The 17,731-nt window shown below is 40.4% G+C and overlaps 1 protein-coding gene across 1 annotated transcript in view; it reads left to right on the top strand.

Annotated features, from left to right (window-relative positions):
- The window catches only part of VSNL1 (visinin like 1), an 86,557-nt gene extending 71,411 nt beyond the window's left edge, over window positions 1–15,146 (top strand). Inside the window, 2 exon segments of the mRNA XM_057431780.1 lie at window positions 13,007–13,222; window positions 14,162–15,146. Coding sequence (XP_057287763.1) covers window positions 13,007–13,222; window positions 14,162–14,359 — 414 coding nt within the window. The 3' untranslated portion in view covers window positions 14,360–15,146.
- The last annotated feature ends 2,585 nt before the right edge of the window (window positions 15,147–17,731 follow it).

The raw sequence follows: 17,731 nt of genomic DNA, 5'->3' as shown, positions 1-17,731 counted from the left end.
CCATTGAGCTCTGGGAGCTCCCTAAGAGTTGATGGTCTGCTTATACTCTACGAGGAGAGAGTGAACTGGCAGAGGTACAGACTTGCTGACAGTTCTGTAAGAAAGGAAGAACAGAGCTACCTTAGAACACAGTTTCTGATAGACCTTCAGTGACTTTGGTGCTTTTGGAATTCTTTCATACTCGGACAACCCAAAATACTGCTGCTAAGTGCTAATGGTGTTTGCTTGAGTGAGTCCTTAAAGTGCTCAATTTGAGAGCTCTGGTGCTGTGCTTTAGGATTTTGCCTTCTTCCTCATGAGCTGAGGGTCATAGCAGGTGATGCTGCTAAATCTGCACTGGCAGCTGGACTGGGTATCCTCTGTGCTCCATCCCAATTGCAGAAAGAAATGTCAGTGTTGTGTTTTCTAGTTCGACCCTAGACCCCAGCCTGAAAGAGAAGCTTCTCCATATTTTAGCTAAAAAGCACTGGCACCCATTAGCTTGGTAGGCTGTTCCTGTTCTTTAGATATGTTCTATCTAAGGCATAGTGTAAGTTTCTTCTCTGCTATTGTTTAACAAAGACTATAGACGATTCTCCTGTGTTGCTTGTTCAGTAAGTATTTTTACATCCTCAGAGACTGAATTCTCTGGCTAGTTTGTTGCCATCTTTGCCTGGGCAATATTATCACCTTTAGGTATTTGGCTGTCATCAAGGAAAGATGCAAAGAATTTCAAGACTTTCTCACAAGGAAATCTGGTGCTGACCTTAGTTATGGAGATGCTGCCACCTCTCCATAAAGATCTCACGCTATGAGAAGTGGGGGATTACACAATTTTTATAAGTGCGTTATCTCTAAAACAGAAGAAATGGCAACTCTGACATGTAATTTTAAGTAAGAGGCTAAATATTATGTATTGTATATTATGTATCATATATGGAGTCTCTGAAACTAGTTGCATTCTCGAGACAGCTGCCTTTAAAAGAGAGCGGTTGTGAATTGAGTATCTCTTTGCACATGATTTATGAAGTGTTTAGAGGCTTGAAAATCCTTTGACCATCAAGAAGTCAGGAGTGTGTTGCAAAATTAATGCAATAGGAGAACAAATTCAGAAAATCCCCCATGCTGGAGAAGATTGTTTACCTGCTGCTTCAGTGATAATGGCAACCAATCGAGAAAATGCTTTCTTCTTGTATTCTCATCTTTCTGTAACCTTGGTTTTGATTTGTTTGTTTGAGAATTTAACATCTTACTAGAATTAGGTCATTATTTTTCATCCTCAGTTGCATCTGGTATGAAATGTAAGTCTATCAAATAAATGTGAAATATATGTCATTACTGTTTCACTAGAAAGAACTTGTCTCTAAAGAGCATTATATGCAGTCAACTCATAGAGGAGATATGAAAGAACTTGGGGATGTCAGGAACTGGGCTGTGTCTCCCAGCTATAAACTTTGAAAGAACGTTTGGGAACTGGCATCACCAAGAGCAGTGTTCCTGGGAGGCTCACTCTTAGCAAGCATAAACCGGCATCCTTCTGGAAAGCTGTTGGTAGCATAATAGTTTGGTCATGATTACATAGTTTATTGTTCAACTGTTAATGTCTATAGGGTTTTTTTTTCATCTTTGTTGACTCTGGGGTAAGGGAATATTAGAAAGGATGCAATCTGCTGCTCTTATAAGATACAAGAGCAAACTTATCTGAAAGCAGGTGTCCTCCTTTGAATTCTCACCCCAATACTGAACTCTTTATTTTGCCATTATTATTATTATTTACTATTATTGTATCATTGCATGCTTGCTAAGGGCTGAGTAGCTGTTGTTGTTATTTATGAAAGCCTACAACTTGATTTATTTAACATGTTTACCAGAATACTTGGGGGGAAAAGACAAATCTATTACTCATATTAATTACTCAGTGTGGAAAAACAACAGTTGTTCCCTAATGTGAGCTAGTTACCATAATTACATTGCTGGGCAGTTGGGATTGCATCAGTCTGCATTTTGGAGCGTATTTTTGAGGTAGTGTTTATTAATGGGAAATGCTGATTTTGGTACATCCCTCTAGTTACTCTTTGCTATGTCTTTAAATAGATCTTGTATTTTGCTCCTGCAGGTGGATTTGGTTGGGCTTTCAGGTTTTTAGAGATTTTTTCCAGCTGGGGAGAAGAATTCAAATAGATCTGAGATTGAAATGAAATTGCATTCTCTGCAATGAAGACACCAGTTTTACATTGGTCACACTCAGAATTTTGTGTCGAACTGAAGTAGTAAGGGTATCTTCAGTTGGTCTGGGGCACAGAGGGTGTCTTAATCCAAAGAAGAATGTGTAGCTGCACTAAGCTTGTGTGATAAATAATGCAGCAAGGAGCGCTTCTTACTGTCTTCTTTTCAGCTGACTCCTAATCAAGTTATTGAAACTTGTAATAATGGTGTCAAACAGTGCATGCAATGAGATAGCCTGGCATTGGAAGAATTGCATAGATAGTAGCTTTCTTTTAAGCATGCATCTTTTGTTAGTATAGCTTTGTTCACCCTTTTAGATAAAATCATTTATTGTTTTTAATTAAAGGTAGCTTTTTCTTTGCAGATTTTAGAATTGATTTTATACTATCCCTTTGTATGGTTTTATTGCATTCTAGTGTTAAGTCATTCATAGACTAAGAGCATGAATAATTCTAAGACCTTAAAGGAACCAAGTGGCAGGTAAGCTCTTAGCCAGTTGATCTATCTGTAACAGAGGAGGCTGTTCTACCCATTATAGCTTTTAGCTGCAGTGGTGGTTTTCTCACAGCAGAAAGGAGCTGAAATTCAAAGGTACCATGTGGTGAAGGCTTTAAGTCACTTCAGGAGGCAAATGCAGGAGAGAAGGCAACCCTGCTTCTCACTTGCAATGCTTCAAATCAACAAGCAGCATGTTCCAATTTTTTTCTAATAGGTTTACAGATTTCTCTAAAATGAACCCTTGAGATCATGTCTGACATCTGGAAGAGTGAATAAAACCATAAAAACCCACTGCAAGATGATAATACAAAGTTACAGTATTGCGGGGACAGAATCTGTGGGTAATTTTCCCCCTTCAAGCATCTAGTTTACTTAGGATAATCTCATACAAGTCTGCATCCCCCACAAGTTGATTGGAGTAGGAGGGATGAAACACAGGAGAAGCACTACTACATGTGGGTTGATACTGTCTTCTTTAGGTGGCCAGTTGTCTAAAAAGGAGACACCTTTGGGAACCATCTAGTACTGATTATCACAATATCCATATTTTGTCTGCATTAGCTCATGAGCACAGTCAGTACTAGCATAGCAGCAGCATATCTAGGGAGATGCCATGTCTGTGAAAGCAGTGATCCATATGGCCCATAGGGAGGATTTCTACATCTCTTTCTACAGATGGCAAAGAACATAACTGATGGGGAAAAGATGATTTATATACCATGAGGATTTTCCCTTCTTGCACCATTTTAGACAAGGAACAAGAATGTAATGCTCCTTTACATCCTTACATTACATTCATCCTTGAAAAGTCTTTGTTCAAGATCCCTTCCCCTTAGGGGGATTGATCTGTGAAGCTAATGATGAGGAGACAGTGTTGCTGAGAGCTGTCTTTGCATATCTGTGATTTATTCTAGACCTGCCCATACATCTTAATTCCCAGAAGGTGACACAATGAGTTGTGTCATTCGTTTCTCCTTTCCCACTCTTGGGAAGATCCACTGGAATCAAGTCACAAAGAAAAGTCTTCCAGGCTCCTTTGCACTGACTTTTCCTCTTTCCTCTTTATTTCTTTTGTATGTTGAGCTTTAGGTTTTATCTAAGAAGTGCTGCTTAACCAACATTCCTAGATATCGTGACTGTCAGTAACAACAATAATAATACTTCTATTCACATGGAATTACAAATGTGTGCAACAGTTCACATAAATAAAACCAGTTTTTTTTAAAACGTCAGTGAGCTCAAGAGTGTTTTCCTCCAAGACGTTTTTCCTAAGCAAGAACTGATTTAGTCCACATCGATGCATATAGATGTGCTATCCTTTGCACCAGAATGATGATATTTCAAAGGTTTTATATACAATTGGGCTTGTAGGTCTTGGTGTTGACCTTTGAAAGAACTTATGGCATAAGAGAAAGTGTAGATATGGGAGAAAATACATTATCTTGCAAAGCTGGAATCTTAAAACTGCACTGTTTTAAGAGTCCTTTTTTATTATCTATTCACCACAAGAACAGAACTGGCAGGGTTACAGAAGATGGATCTTCAAAGCAGGGCTGTAAGTTTCAGAAGGATACCTGAAAACCTGTCTGCTCACAGCTTCATTGCAAAGGAAAAGCTTTAAGAGGCCTTGCAGCATTAATGTAGGGGCCCATTTCCAATTTCAAATTATTAGAAACTTTCATTTTAGTACAGTTCCTCTGTGAGTAGTTGAAGTACTTTCATACTCAGTACTGAAAATAAAAGTCAACAGGATATGCCAAGGGAAAAAAGGATGATGTGAAGTCATTGCCCTCCTGCCCCTTGGCTATTATGCTAACTACTGCTGCTGCCACTGCTGCCATCCTTCCTGCTTCTCACCTCTAACTTTAGGGTCCTTTCCATTTCCTTAACTCTTCCCCATTTTGTCCTGCATGGAAACCTTATTCTTCTATTACCAGCTCCAACCAGACATGTGTTTGTGTGACAAGTCCACGGGAGTTCAGGGACAGATGTTGCGTGGTCTCCAAGCAGGAGATTTACCCAGCTGGGTTCCCATGTGCCCTGTGTCATTAACTCTGCCTGACCCTTAGGCATTGTTGAGCATTTTGAGTACAACACAAAAAACACTGCCTGCCCACTGCCTGTGGTTGGCTGGGCCCAAAGGGATGAAGTGCACAGTGCTGCACACTGACTGACCTAGGGACTGTTTCTGTCATACAGCTACTTATACTGTTGAATGTGTCCCTACTGGGACCAAGCTGCCTGGAAGTGCTGGCTGTAGTTCCCATTTCTAGCCTGTGATGGCTAGCAGGAAACACCATTTTGGGGGGCAGCCCTTCACATTTTCTCTCCTTGAGCACTCTGATTTTCCAAGCACTTTATTTTTCTCTCAAGGTGCTTGTGGTACCATACAGCTTTCCTCTTCTCTACTCCTTTGGTCTTTCTGGACTTCAGGTTGTAGTTTTCTTCTTTGTATGGAAAGGTTTATGGACTGCTGTATTACCACAGGTTTTATGAACTGGAAAAGATACCTGAGTCCACCAGTTCCCAGCTCAGTGAGCTGTGCTTCAGGGAATTGATAATTCTCCCCAGAAGTTAAAGCTAGTTGTTGGTAATTCCTGAATTAGCAGGTTTTGCACTCAATATCAAGAAAAGGGATTGTGTAGTTTAGCAGTCACTGGGATCTTGAGGTTCAGATTCTCAGTTCTCCGACACTCCCTGCTTATAGACATTTTCCTTCTCTTTCTGCAGTTTCCTTTCTGCAGTACTGAGCTACAACTCCATATGTATAGGAATTTTAGGAGGACATATTACATAAGTATATGAGACAGTCAGATATTTCAGGCACGAGCGTTTTTTCTGCAGCCCATCTGTGTATTCATAAGATGGTTGTCTCAGACTTTAGTGACTTGTGTTTCAAATCCCTTTCTGGCTGGAAATAGCACTTCCTGATTCTTCTATAGCCCTGTTCTTTTGTGAAATTTGCACTAAGGACTTCACAGCACAGCAGGCGCAGCATTCAGGTTAATGCTCTGAACATTTGGAGCCAAAATTCACTGGGAAAATAAGGCCTTTTTCAGAGATGAAAAGGAGTCAGATGACCAGTACTGGGGTGGAGGGAAAGAGGAAGAGGGGGAGAAGGAATGTCCCAGATCAGTGTATTCTCCATCTGGTACATTCCCAGATTCCTAAAGAGATAACATGATGTCAAGAAAAAGGATGTTGTAATTAGGTTGGGGCATAGCAACAGCACAGCAGGATCCTGACATTGCCATAGCCCTGTGCTGTCGCTGACCTTGGGGTAGTGGAAGTCTGTGCCCAACTCTTTATTTTGAGTTCCAGTGCTGCTGCTCAGTTAAGGAAGATCTGAGGGAAATAACGTTTAATCAACAGTCATCATGGCGTTCAGCACTGGCAGTACTAACTGTTTTGACAATACACTCTGAATTCAGATTTTCTTTTTGTTAGCACTGAGTAATAGCTGATGTGCTGGTGTATTGACCTATAGCACTGCAACAGCTCAATTAAGTGTCTTATTGTCCAAATCTAATCAGAGAAAACCTAAGATTGAAAATCGATTCATTTCCTGGTAGTTAATGACTTAATTTCCCACAAATGTGAATATAAAGATTAACTTCTCAGGTTGAAAGGGTTTTTTTAGAGGTAGACCCTGCCAGATGGATGCTTGGGAAGCAGCAGCATGGCTTCTCTTTTGCCATCCATCTTCCTCCAACTTCTTGTGGATCTTACTTTATCGCAGCCTATACTGTGTGCTTATTCTCTGGTCTCTTAACCTGTGTCTCACATAATTGCAGGGAACTGGTATTGATAATTCAAGGTTAGCTCCTAAATTCTCAAGTATTTCTTCTCCATATCCCTGAAATGAGCATTTCTGCAGTGGCTAAAAACATCTGTAAGATTGGGTGACTTGGTCCTTAATAATGTGAGAGCGAGGCACGGTCATTGGTGGTCTGGGTAAGAAACAGATTTTTCTCTGATCCCACTTCAGCCTGTACAAGTTGTGATTTTTTTCCTGTGAAGAGGGAAAATTACATTTCTTGGCATTTGTATTTCTTTATGTGAAGAACTAACAGCTGCATATGAGCCTCCCTGTGTGTCTGTGCATGCATACATGTTCACAGCATGAAAGATGCTAAGCAGAGACATAAGCAGTAACCATCCATGGATTTGGCAGTTCTCCCCAGTCCTTGCTGCTTGTATGACTCCCACTGCAGCAGTATTTGAAAGAGTCACAATTCTCCATTGTATTTATCCTCACAGAGCACTTCTGAGGTGGGGACATCTCACAGATTTACACATGGAGAACTGAGGTCTGGATCTAAATAGACATTGAAACTCTGGTCTTTGATGGTCCTCAAGATTGTCCTTTCCAGAGGCTCAGCCCCGTGGCTTAGGGGCTGCTAAAACCTACATACCCATGGCTGTGGATGGACCCTCCAGCAAGCTGGAGGCAGTTTTACCATGTGGGATAGTTCTACCTTACACTGCAGATGTACTTAAGAGTGCAGCTATACCAGACTCAGCATCTGTGCAGACAAAAGACTGGAGAGCTTTTACTGTGAAGTTCAGGTCTGGGACAGTCTATACATTTGTTTGTTTTGTTTTTTTTTCTCATGTTGCTGTATCATTTCTGCTCTGCAACTGATGCTTTATCCCTGATGTCTTTTTTTATTCACCTTGCTGCAGAAAATATCATGGTGTTTTCTGCTTTGCAGCAATGAATTTTGCCGGTGTTGAAAGGCTTAGGTCTGTATCCTGTCAGCCTGAAGCCCAGATTTGTGTGTATCAATCCACTGTAATCCCATGGAGTAACCTTCTCGCTAATACTCAGCAAAACATAATCCAACTCATTTTTTTTTTTGCTGACTAAAGAGACCTTGATTCCTCTGAAGGCATCTGGCTGGTAAAAGCCATGCACACCTGCAGTACTGGCTTGTGTCATTGCATGCTTTGCTTCTGCATTTTTCCTATGGGTCGGTCCAGTGGACCTTTTGTCTGTGTAAAGCACAATAAAAGGGCTATAGTTGAGCAAGAAAATGGCCTTTGTCCCAGATACTGAGCAGGGAGTCACATGTTTTGGGGATGAGTGCTTTGGTACGTGTATGACAAACTGGAAAGAGGTAGCCCCTCAAAGGCTGAGTGGGAGAAGTCAGAAAACTGATAATGCTTTGCTCCCAGTAGAGGCAGCTGTAGGAGGAACACAGAATGAATCTGCCTTCTGGAGCAGTGTAGCTATATTAACATGCGACAGAAAAAAATACATCAATGCCATTGCTTTGTTGCATATTCCATCAGCATCAGCCCTACACATTGACAGGCTAAATATCATTGTCTGCTTTGATAATCTTCCTTTTACATTGCAGGAATACACTGAGCTTGGACTTCAAAAGGTGTGCACTCTGACACAGTAGTATCATTTTTATCCGTTTATTTGTACTTTGGAAGGCAGAGGAAATACAGCTCACTAACCATGAACAGAGTACGCTTGCTCTTTCCAGTTTCATCTGCAAAGTAAAAATAGCTTACAAAAAGACATTTTTAAGCTAACCAGCTTGGTAATACACAAAAAATGTTTTCGGGCAAGGCTTTCAGCTCTGAAAAGTACTCCACAGAACCCTGCTGCTGTTCCAGGCAGTTTTACATGCATCATTGCCCCACAAGACCCAATCAACCTGCCCATTTTCCTCTGGCTGTATGTGTGGTGAAGCAGAGATCGGGGATCCCCATCATTCTCATTAGTGCAACACGTGCTTCAGCTTATATGGAGATCTGTGGCATTAGTGTTGTATCTGGGGGTGAGTTATTTGAAAAGCTTTTAGACCTATCATAGACTCACAATACATAGGGTTGGAAAAGACCTTAAGATCATTGAGTTCCAAACCCCCTGCCATGGGCAGGGACAGATCCTAGGATGTCTGTATGTAATGGAGGGATAATGCAGAGGGGACAGGAACAGAGGATAAGGAGAAGGTTGAGAAGAGGGTCCCCATTGGTACCACAATTTTGAATATCATGTCTGGATTTGTTACAGCACTCACCTCTAGTGCAGTGCAGAAACATCATCCAATTCCATACCCTGAAATTTCAGTAAAGAAATTAAATCCTTGTAACCCTCACTTCATTTCCAATGCATATGGACAAGACAACCCAGACCTTTCAAAGTCATATGATGTGCCTTTCTGTGCTGATGTGCTGCTGCTCTGTGGGTGAGGGCGGGGAACAAGACAGGAACATCTGTATCTCTGGGATACAAATCCCTTAACTTTCAATTAAGTTGCTAATGGAAGCCTGCCGAGCTGCTGAAATTACTTCTGCTTCTGTGGAGCCAAATTCTTGGGTGCTCATTCATTGCCTATAATGTCTCTACAGTAAACTTCTGCCTCTGAAAGCTGTGAGGCTGAAATCCTCAGTGGTTATTTAAATTCATCTAAATGCTTTTCATTTAAAGGGCAGCTGGGGATAGGAACCACAGAAAGACTTCAGCAGAGTAAGGTATGCTTAACTGCCTCTGGAAACAGGATCTCCAAAGTTTAGAGGGAAATTTTGTGTGAGAAAAGGCCTTGGAAATCAACAGCCATAACGTGTACACCTTAGAGTGATGGAAGACCTGGCTATGGAGGCAACTGCTCAGAGCCCTTCATTGCCTGTGTCCCTTTGTGGATTTTGCCTTGGTTGCCTAAACGCCCTTGTGGGTCTGGACTTGAGTAAGAACATTTGGGTGTGTTTCGATTCCTTAAAGATCTCATGAAATGCATAGTAACTCAGGAAAAACCTTTGACAGAACTAGAAAGTGGCAAGGAAAGGCTTTCAGATTTAACATCATCATAGGCCTCATTCAAAACCCATTGTAGTAACTGGATCATTTCATTTGCCCATACTGCTGATAGGACACATTCTGCTCAGTATCATAGCAGTTAAGATGCAAATGAAGTGAGAATTGTGAAAATAACCTGAGTTAAAGTAGATTTTTTTGATAGGGTACAGAAGCGCTGTACCACCTCCTGCTCGCCCCCACCCCGTTCTGCACTCCAGCTCCTGCCTCAGTGCTGAAAGCTCTGATGTTAGATGAGTGCCTGGGTTGTCCCCTGGGCATGTGCAGGCAGCATGTACAGCTCTTTGTACACCAATTCTGTCTTTCTCCATTTTACAGCAGAATTTCCCTTTTAATAGAAATGAATCTCAAAACATGATAGAACATTGCATGCAAACCAAAGCACCACTCAGGCCAGTCTGTAGATTCACCCCACTGCACCCTACAAATGAAGGAGAGACCCTTTTTTTAACCTCCCACATCACAGGGGAATTTGGAGAAATATACTGCTTTGGGTTTTTTTTCTTTCCATATGCTAAAGCTTGAGCCACATGCTTTGTATGCTTTATGCATGTTCTTTAGTATATGCTTTATGCTTTTTCAGTAACTCGCTCCCAAAGGTGATCTGGATAGAGTTGGTCACAGAGTTGTCTGTGGGCATCATCGCTGCAAAGATGCTAAAGCATCTGCAGCCAAGCAGATAAATATTCCTATGTATTTGATCAGTTTCCCCAAGACTTAAGTTATGTACAATTTGCAGATGCTGTTCACTAGATACTTCTACTCCAGGACCCTAGAAAAGCCCCTATATACCACCAGGAGTGTCTAGAAACACTCTAGGAGCTAAGAGTCTGCAAGATAATCTTCTCCACTATGTAGAAGCAGAATAAGGGATTTTTTTTCTCTCCTCTTTTCCTTCCCTAATTGATAGTTGTCTGTAGAGAAAACACTTTCTTCACATGCTAGCATGTTCATGTAACTGGTCAGGAAAGGTGCAGTCCAAGCAAGAGATGAGACTAGAGAAGCAGAAACAAAGGAATGATCAGTGTTTGGTCACCCTTGGAACTTACTGCTGTAAAAAACCCAGGCAGGTATTGTGTGTCTTGGCTTTTGGATGAAAAGGGTAAAGCAGGAGAAAATGTTGGTGTGCAGAGTGCACTTTTCAGTGGTACCATTGCAGCAGAAGGGAACTAATTACTCTCATAAGTAGATTGATCACCTGGACAAGGGTTTGGAAGGGAAGGCTGAAAGCACTGGCCTGCACAGTGGCTGTAGCCTCTGAAAATCCTCCCTGTATTCTTCTTTACTTGTTTCTGAGGGATTCACTGAGCTCACGCCAGAGTGCCATCCTCCCTCCTTATATTCCCCCTGCCAAGTATGGGTGTTTCTCTTCTAAAGATCCCTGTCTCCCACTGCTACTTGGCTCAGACTAGTGTTAAAGTAGTTAAAGTCTGTGTCTTTACAGTTAGCTAAGGCCTCCCATGGAGGCTTTGACAGAAGGCTGAGGTTTTCACCAGAAGAACAATTCAGGAAGGTCTGGTAGCTGCAGTCGCTGCAGGCCTGAGGTGTATCAGAGAATCCATATCTCTTTGTGTGTGTTTACGAGTCCAGTCATGCTTACAAAAAAAAAAAAGATTAAAGGTCAAAAATCAGAAAGTACGCAAAGAGCTGGAACAGAGCCTTGAGGTATTTAAGGCTCCGTCAGTTTGGATTATCAGAACATAACAGAGGCTGGGTTGAGCACAACCCCATAAGTTACATTTTAAGGAGCAGACAATATCAAATACCTCTTTCAGCTATAGGAAAAGGGGCAGAGAAGCTGTGGGTGAACTCTGATCCATACAAAGTCAACTAAGAAAATCACAACTTTAACAGCAATGCTAACCTGGACAAACCGCCACTGGAATGGGTACACGCCAGATGCCTCCGCACCATGTTCAGGGAGCTTCCTGAAAAGATACTTGGGAATCGAAATGGACCTCTGGGATAACACTGCGATTTGTAACCCTTTAGGGTTAATTTACAACAGGGGACAATATTCTGAATGGATGAAGAGGGGGCAAAGTTTAACCCTGATCTCTTTTGTGGGTAAGAGGAAGATCTTCCAATGACTGTGATGCCGCTGAGCCAGAGAAGTGACTGTGTTGTACCTCTTCCACAATGCAAAGGTTATCCAGAATGATGCCTGAAAAAATTGGTATCAGAGAAAACAGTTTTGAAGAAAACTTTCAGGTTAGGACCCCTTTGGCAATGCAGCAATGACATGACCCACATAGTAGAAGCAGCTGGCTGCACGTGAAGTTTTGTGGTTTTAGGGCAAGATACAGTATCCAAATGGTCACTTGGCCTCCCCAAAGGAAAAGCAGCAAAGGCTTGTCATGTTCTACAGGTGTGTTTACTCAGACAATTAGTAGCACCCATTTCTGTATATGCTGTGAGATCCCCAAGATCCCCCATGAAATCTGAGTGTGCTGTTCAAGAGCTTTCACGGCTGACCACAGCAACCACCAGCCTGCAGTGAAAGCTTTGGATGGGGAAATGGAAAACTGAAAATTGCAGATCCACTTCCTCAGCTGCTACTGAAGTTTCGTCCAAGCTTACATTACTAAATGCAATACTTACTAAGAATCGGGGTTTCAGAAAGCACAAAATGAGACAGCCCCAGATTGGGATAATTCAGGTTTATATTTATTTTAGGAGCATGAGAACCTCCACAAAATTGTGCTGGGAATATAGAAACAATCATTATTTGTGTACAGTCCCTGCACTGCAGTGGGACTTAAACTTCCATTCTTAAGAGGTATGTTTTCTTGCATCTGGGCCACAGAAAGAACAACTACTGTGTCAAATGTCTTAAATCACAGGTTTCCTGAGGGAAAAAATAGCAGCTGAAAACCTACATGTTATAGTCATGTAAAATACTTTGTTAAGCTACAGTCAGTTGCAGTGTTCACTGATAAGGGATATTAAACATGAAAGCATTGTTCTGTATCGTTTATCTCAGCTCTTGTCTTATGCACTTGTATTCATGTTGGTTGGCAGAATATATGTCCCTGTTTTTTTATGCTATGATGTGTAGATTCTTCTTTTTGAATAAACGAAGTTCTATAACAACAAGCCCACACTTTTGCTTGGTTGCAACATATCAAGGGCAGAAAAAATAGTCCTAAAATGCACCTTGGTCACTGTTTTTCATAATCAGAGAATATTAAATAGAATCTCCCATTTGCACCCAACTTCGGTTTCAGGTTCATCTCATTAATTTAGCTTTAAAATAGGATGAAATATATTTGTAATGTTGTTTGCTGTAGAGAAAACTGTTGACTAATCATTGCATTGTTACTGTTACAGAAGTTTACATTGTGTAGCTTCCATTTCACACAAAGCCCACCAGCAACTCTCAGTAAATGCCTCACTTCAGTGTTTTGCAGGCAGGTACAGAGCTTGTTCTTTTGCATTGCCCACAGTTCTAATCATTGTTTTATTTTGCAGTTCTTTCCATATGGAGACGCTTCAAAGTTTGCCCAGCATGCCTTCCGAACCTTTGATAAAAATGGAGATGGGACCATCGACTTCAGAGAGTTCATTTGTGCACTGTCCATCACCTCACGGGGCAGTTTTGAGCAAAAGCTAAACTGGGCCTTCAACATGTACGACTTGGATGGTGATGGTAAAATTACAAGAGTGGAAATGCTGGAAATCATAGAGGTGAGTCCAATGTGACACTTAAACATAACCTGTCTGAACATTAACAGAAATTGATTGTTCCCGTACCCTTTAGCTTTTAAGCACACGAATAGCTGTACCTATCTTTAAAAGCACAGATTACATACATTCGTTCTACACTGACTCATGCGTCAGTGGTGCAAGCAGACTGAGATTTTTATAGATGTAATCTTTGAGCATTGCAGAGAGTACATACAAGCTTTTAAATACCCAGAGGTAATTGTTTTTTTTCTCTGATGAACAGATTAACCATACGAATAGCACAGCAAAGGATTTACAAAGCCCATCTCAGAATCACTTACCACCAGTGAAATTACTGGTTTGTAGCTCAAGTGGCTGAAGCCCCACTGGCGATTAACTTCAGATGATTATGAAAATTTACAGGGAAAACAACACGCTATTTTCAGTGAGGTCTCACAGATGGGCATTAAGTTGCCCACAGTGCATAATACGGATGCAGTTTACTGCCATCGTTATCTACCAGCTATTCACCACAGTAGTTAATACCAGTTTTTGCTCCCCTGAACCCATAGAAAGCTATTAAAGGGTGATAATTTCTAACAACACTGATTATTCAGATTTCCTGTGAAATATTTCACTGGAGTGATTACAAGCCAAATAAACAGTTGATCCAGAGAATAGCTTACAACAGTTTTGCACTCTGAAACAGAAAGCCACAGAAATTCGTTCTAGAATGCAAAATGTAACCACTGAAATAATCTACATGTAAAGAAAGTAAAATACATTCTTCCTTGTTTTAAATGTATGGACACCAGATTCAATGAAAAGAGAAAAAAAATTGCTTAATCCTTTGGGAAACTGATAATCCTGTTATTGCTGGAGTATCTTTCCAGAATTTGATCACATCAAGAAATCAGGTTAGTTTGTACGTTGAGCTTTCCATTTGGTTTCTTTCCAAAGGCCATCTACAAAATGGTGGGCACTGTGATCATGATGAAAATGAATGAGGATGGTCTGACGCCTGAGCAACGGGTAGACAAGATCTTCAGTAAGATGGATAAGAACAAAGATGACCAGATCACACTGGATGAATTCAAAGAAGCTGCAAAGAGTGATCCTTCCATTGTATTACTCCTGCAGTGTGACATTCAAAAATGAGCTTGTGTACAATGCGTCATAGACTGCACAGAAGTTTAATGTTCCATTCAGTTTGCAGCTATTTCCACACACACAAAAATTTGCTTGGACTACCTATAAATGGACTTGCTTCTTGTGTTTGAAACACTTGTGTGCATGAGAATGTCATTTGCTAAAGAATTTTAAAAGTATATATTATAAAAATAAACTGCCACAACGTGATGTGTGCAATGTCATTTCACAACAACCCTATTCCTCTGAAGCCTGTGCAGCAGTCATGTGCTGCAGTGAATTATATTATTTATTGTTCATGTTTTACTGATGCTAGCTCCGTGTCTCCTAGACTGAGTAATGTTAGTGACACTGAATACCCACGGTAATGTTAACTGTTTACTAGAAATCATGTCACCATTCTGCTGTAAAGTAGTACTGGACAGACAGAGGGGAAGAGTTCCTCAGCTCTTAAGTCTGATCCACACATGTGCTTGTATTGTCAGTGGATATAAATGTACTTCATTTGCATGCCTTTTAGGTTTGCCTTAATTCTTACCTCATTTGCATCCCTTCAATCTGGAAAGACCTATGTCAGAGGAATGCAATATAAAAAGAAAAAGAAAAAAAAAAAAGAATCCTGCTAAAATGATCCCTTTAATTAAAAATATATAAATATATATATATAATGTTTAAAATATTGTTTTATTGGAAGTTTAAAGGTTTTATTGGAAGTGTATTGATCTTTGCCTGAATTTTCAAAAGCTTCCACAGAGGTTGCAATATATATGTCCCAAAATAAATTTATAACATTTGACCTTTTCCCCTAATTCTTATTTCACGTCTTCAGCCCAGTAATAAGACAAAAAAAGTTCAATTTTTAATTCTCTGTGACTGTACTACTGGGAAGTATGTATTTCATTCTGAAAGCATGAAGAAAACCTCTTTGCACTCACTCACCTGAAGAGTCGTATTTTAAGAAACCAACCAACAATTGTATGTGTATTTACCAGCAGAGCAGCTGTTCATCCTCTTAAGATGCTAATGCTAAGATTTAACAGTAAACCTTCCAGACCTGTGCTTATGTAGCTTTTTGAGCTAGCTGGAATTCAAATACGATTTGCTTGGACCTAAACCTGGTCTTCGAATGTTTTTCCCCTCACTTAAGTGTTATTTCTTCTTATCATGTGACACTAACCTACCCTTGGTTTAATATAAATAGACATGTTGTTAAAAATCATTACTGGTAAATTCACCATAAAGTACGATGATGTGAAGTGATAGTGAAGAGAACCACTTTCCTTCTCAATTCACCGTATATCAGTCAAGTTTATAGTGTGGCAAGTACAGGTTCTGCACAGCTGTGGGAAAGCACCAACAACTGGCAGACTGCAGAAATTGCAGATAAAAATCTTTTCTACACCACATTTCCTAGCTGCATACAGGATTACAACAAAACGAAAGAGTGAACATCTCACAATTGCATGTTTGGTATTTCTTCTTTACCTTATGAAGAAACAAGCTGGTACTCTTAATAGCTAAACAATAAATATGACACAAACCAAATCATTCTCTGTATTTTCGGATTTTAAAAGTGAAGCTCATATTAAAACTGAGGGCAAAAACCCTAACAAAAATCAGTTTTACATGTTTTGCTAATAAACATGGGGGGCAGGGGGCATGGGACACACAGAGAATCAATTGTTGCCACAACCACAGCCATCCATACTTAAGTTTCTTCATACTCCAAACAAACAGCAAAAGACAGAAATTTCAACTGCATTTTTTAATACCAGGATTTCACTTAGACTACACAGGTAATCATCTGAGCAAATCGGAGGGTGGTGCTGTGTACATTTGGCTGTAACTTAAAAAAAAAACCAGTCTGAAACCATTCCATACTTCTGAGAATGCTATGCCCATTGTTTCCATTTAAATGTAAATTACTAGTTGTTGAATATTCCTGGGAATTTATGCCTTTCCGCTTTATGTATACTTACTAGAGCAGTGGTACCTCTTTCAAATTAATGTAGCTGGACAGGCTCCATTTACTTTAATGCAGCATTAAGCAATGCATTGCCATCCAAAATGGCCAACAAGTCAAAGTCACAAAATGTAGTATCAGTACTGCGATCCTCCTTCTAGGTAGCTGGTATAGTGAAATTTGCATTTAAAGTACCAAGAATGAGATAGTTTTGAGACCTTAGTAGGATCACTGCAAAAATAAGTGCATCCAAGCAAGTGCTTCAGTAATCGTTTATTCAGAATTAATCTTCTGCCATGAAAACAGTTGTTTATAATTACAGTCAGGCACATATTTTCATCCAAGTACTGTGGTATATCAGAATAAATACAATATATTGCTTTGAACCAAAGACCAGAATTGTTGCCAACTGCTCCAATATTTCAAGTGTAAAAAACATGGGAGAAAGCTGAAGTGTGAGCTCAGAAGTAACGCAGTAATCACTTTCCCTGAACCTCTTCTCCACATAACTCATTAAAAACATAGTAATGAAGATAAATGCTTTTCTCTCTCCTGCACTCTTGCTTTATACTTTTTGTATGCTGAAGAATATCAGGAGGAAACAATGCTATACCATTCTACTATTCATATTGTAAAGCAGTCTAAACCATGTTCTAGTTTCATCATAAAACTGAGCCAAACTAAACATGTGCTCATGATCATGTAATAGTATCAAGGACTCCCAATGCAAACAATGCAGGCTTATGTTCCAGACAAGTTTTGCCAAAGTTTTGACACTTTGTATGGTGATGTGTCTCTACACCAGCACACCCCACCCCCCTCCCCCAAGTGTTTTCACAGAATCCTAAAGTTGTATCTTTAATACATATTCCATCAAATGGAATGATCATGGAGTTGCTGAGTTTGGTAGGACCTCCAAAGGTCTTCTGTCCAGCTCCCTGCTTGAAGGAGGTGCAGCAGCCTATTTAGATCCCAAAAGCCTCCAAGGACAGAGATTCTACAGCCTACTAGGACATGCTCAAATGCTGGCTTATCCAGCCAGAACCTCTCCCCCACTTGAATTTATGACCGTTGTCTGTGCCTCTTCTGCCACACACCTCCACAAAAAGCCTGGCCTTATTTCTTCAGGAACTTACTCAAGGGTGGGACAAGCCTGTTGGCCCATCACCCTGTGCTTTCAGAAGTAAACATCTGAAGCTTTTAAAAGGTAACCAGAATTAGTTCCTACAGTTGGAACACACTAAACTGCAGTTAACTTTCTCAGGCTGGTTTTGGCTGGGGTTATTTCCTTCCCTTCTTATCTAGCTTCAACCCAGAGATACCTACAGCTTTAATATACGCTTGTGAAAAAACTAAACAATGTTAAAGACCACAAAATACCTGCAGTATCTGAAAACAAAATTGGCTACAAAGTCAAG

This window comes from Pezoporus wallicus, unplaced genomic scaffold (assembly GCF_028554395.1).
Source record: "Pezoporus wallicus isolate ANWC-B61680 ecotype Strahan unplaced genomic scaffold, APGP_CSIRO_Pwel_v1 contig_161, whole genome shotgun sequence".
In the NCBI taxonomy this organism is placed as follows: Eukaryota; Metazoa; Chordata; class Aves; order Psittaciformes; family Psittacidae; genus Pezoporus; species Pezoporus wallicus.
This window is presented reverse-complemented; position numbering and strand designations above follow the sequence as displayed.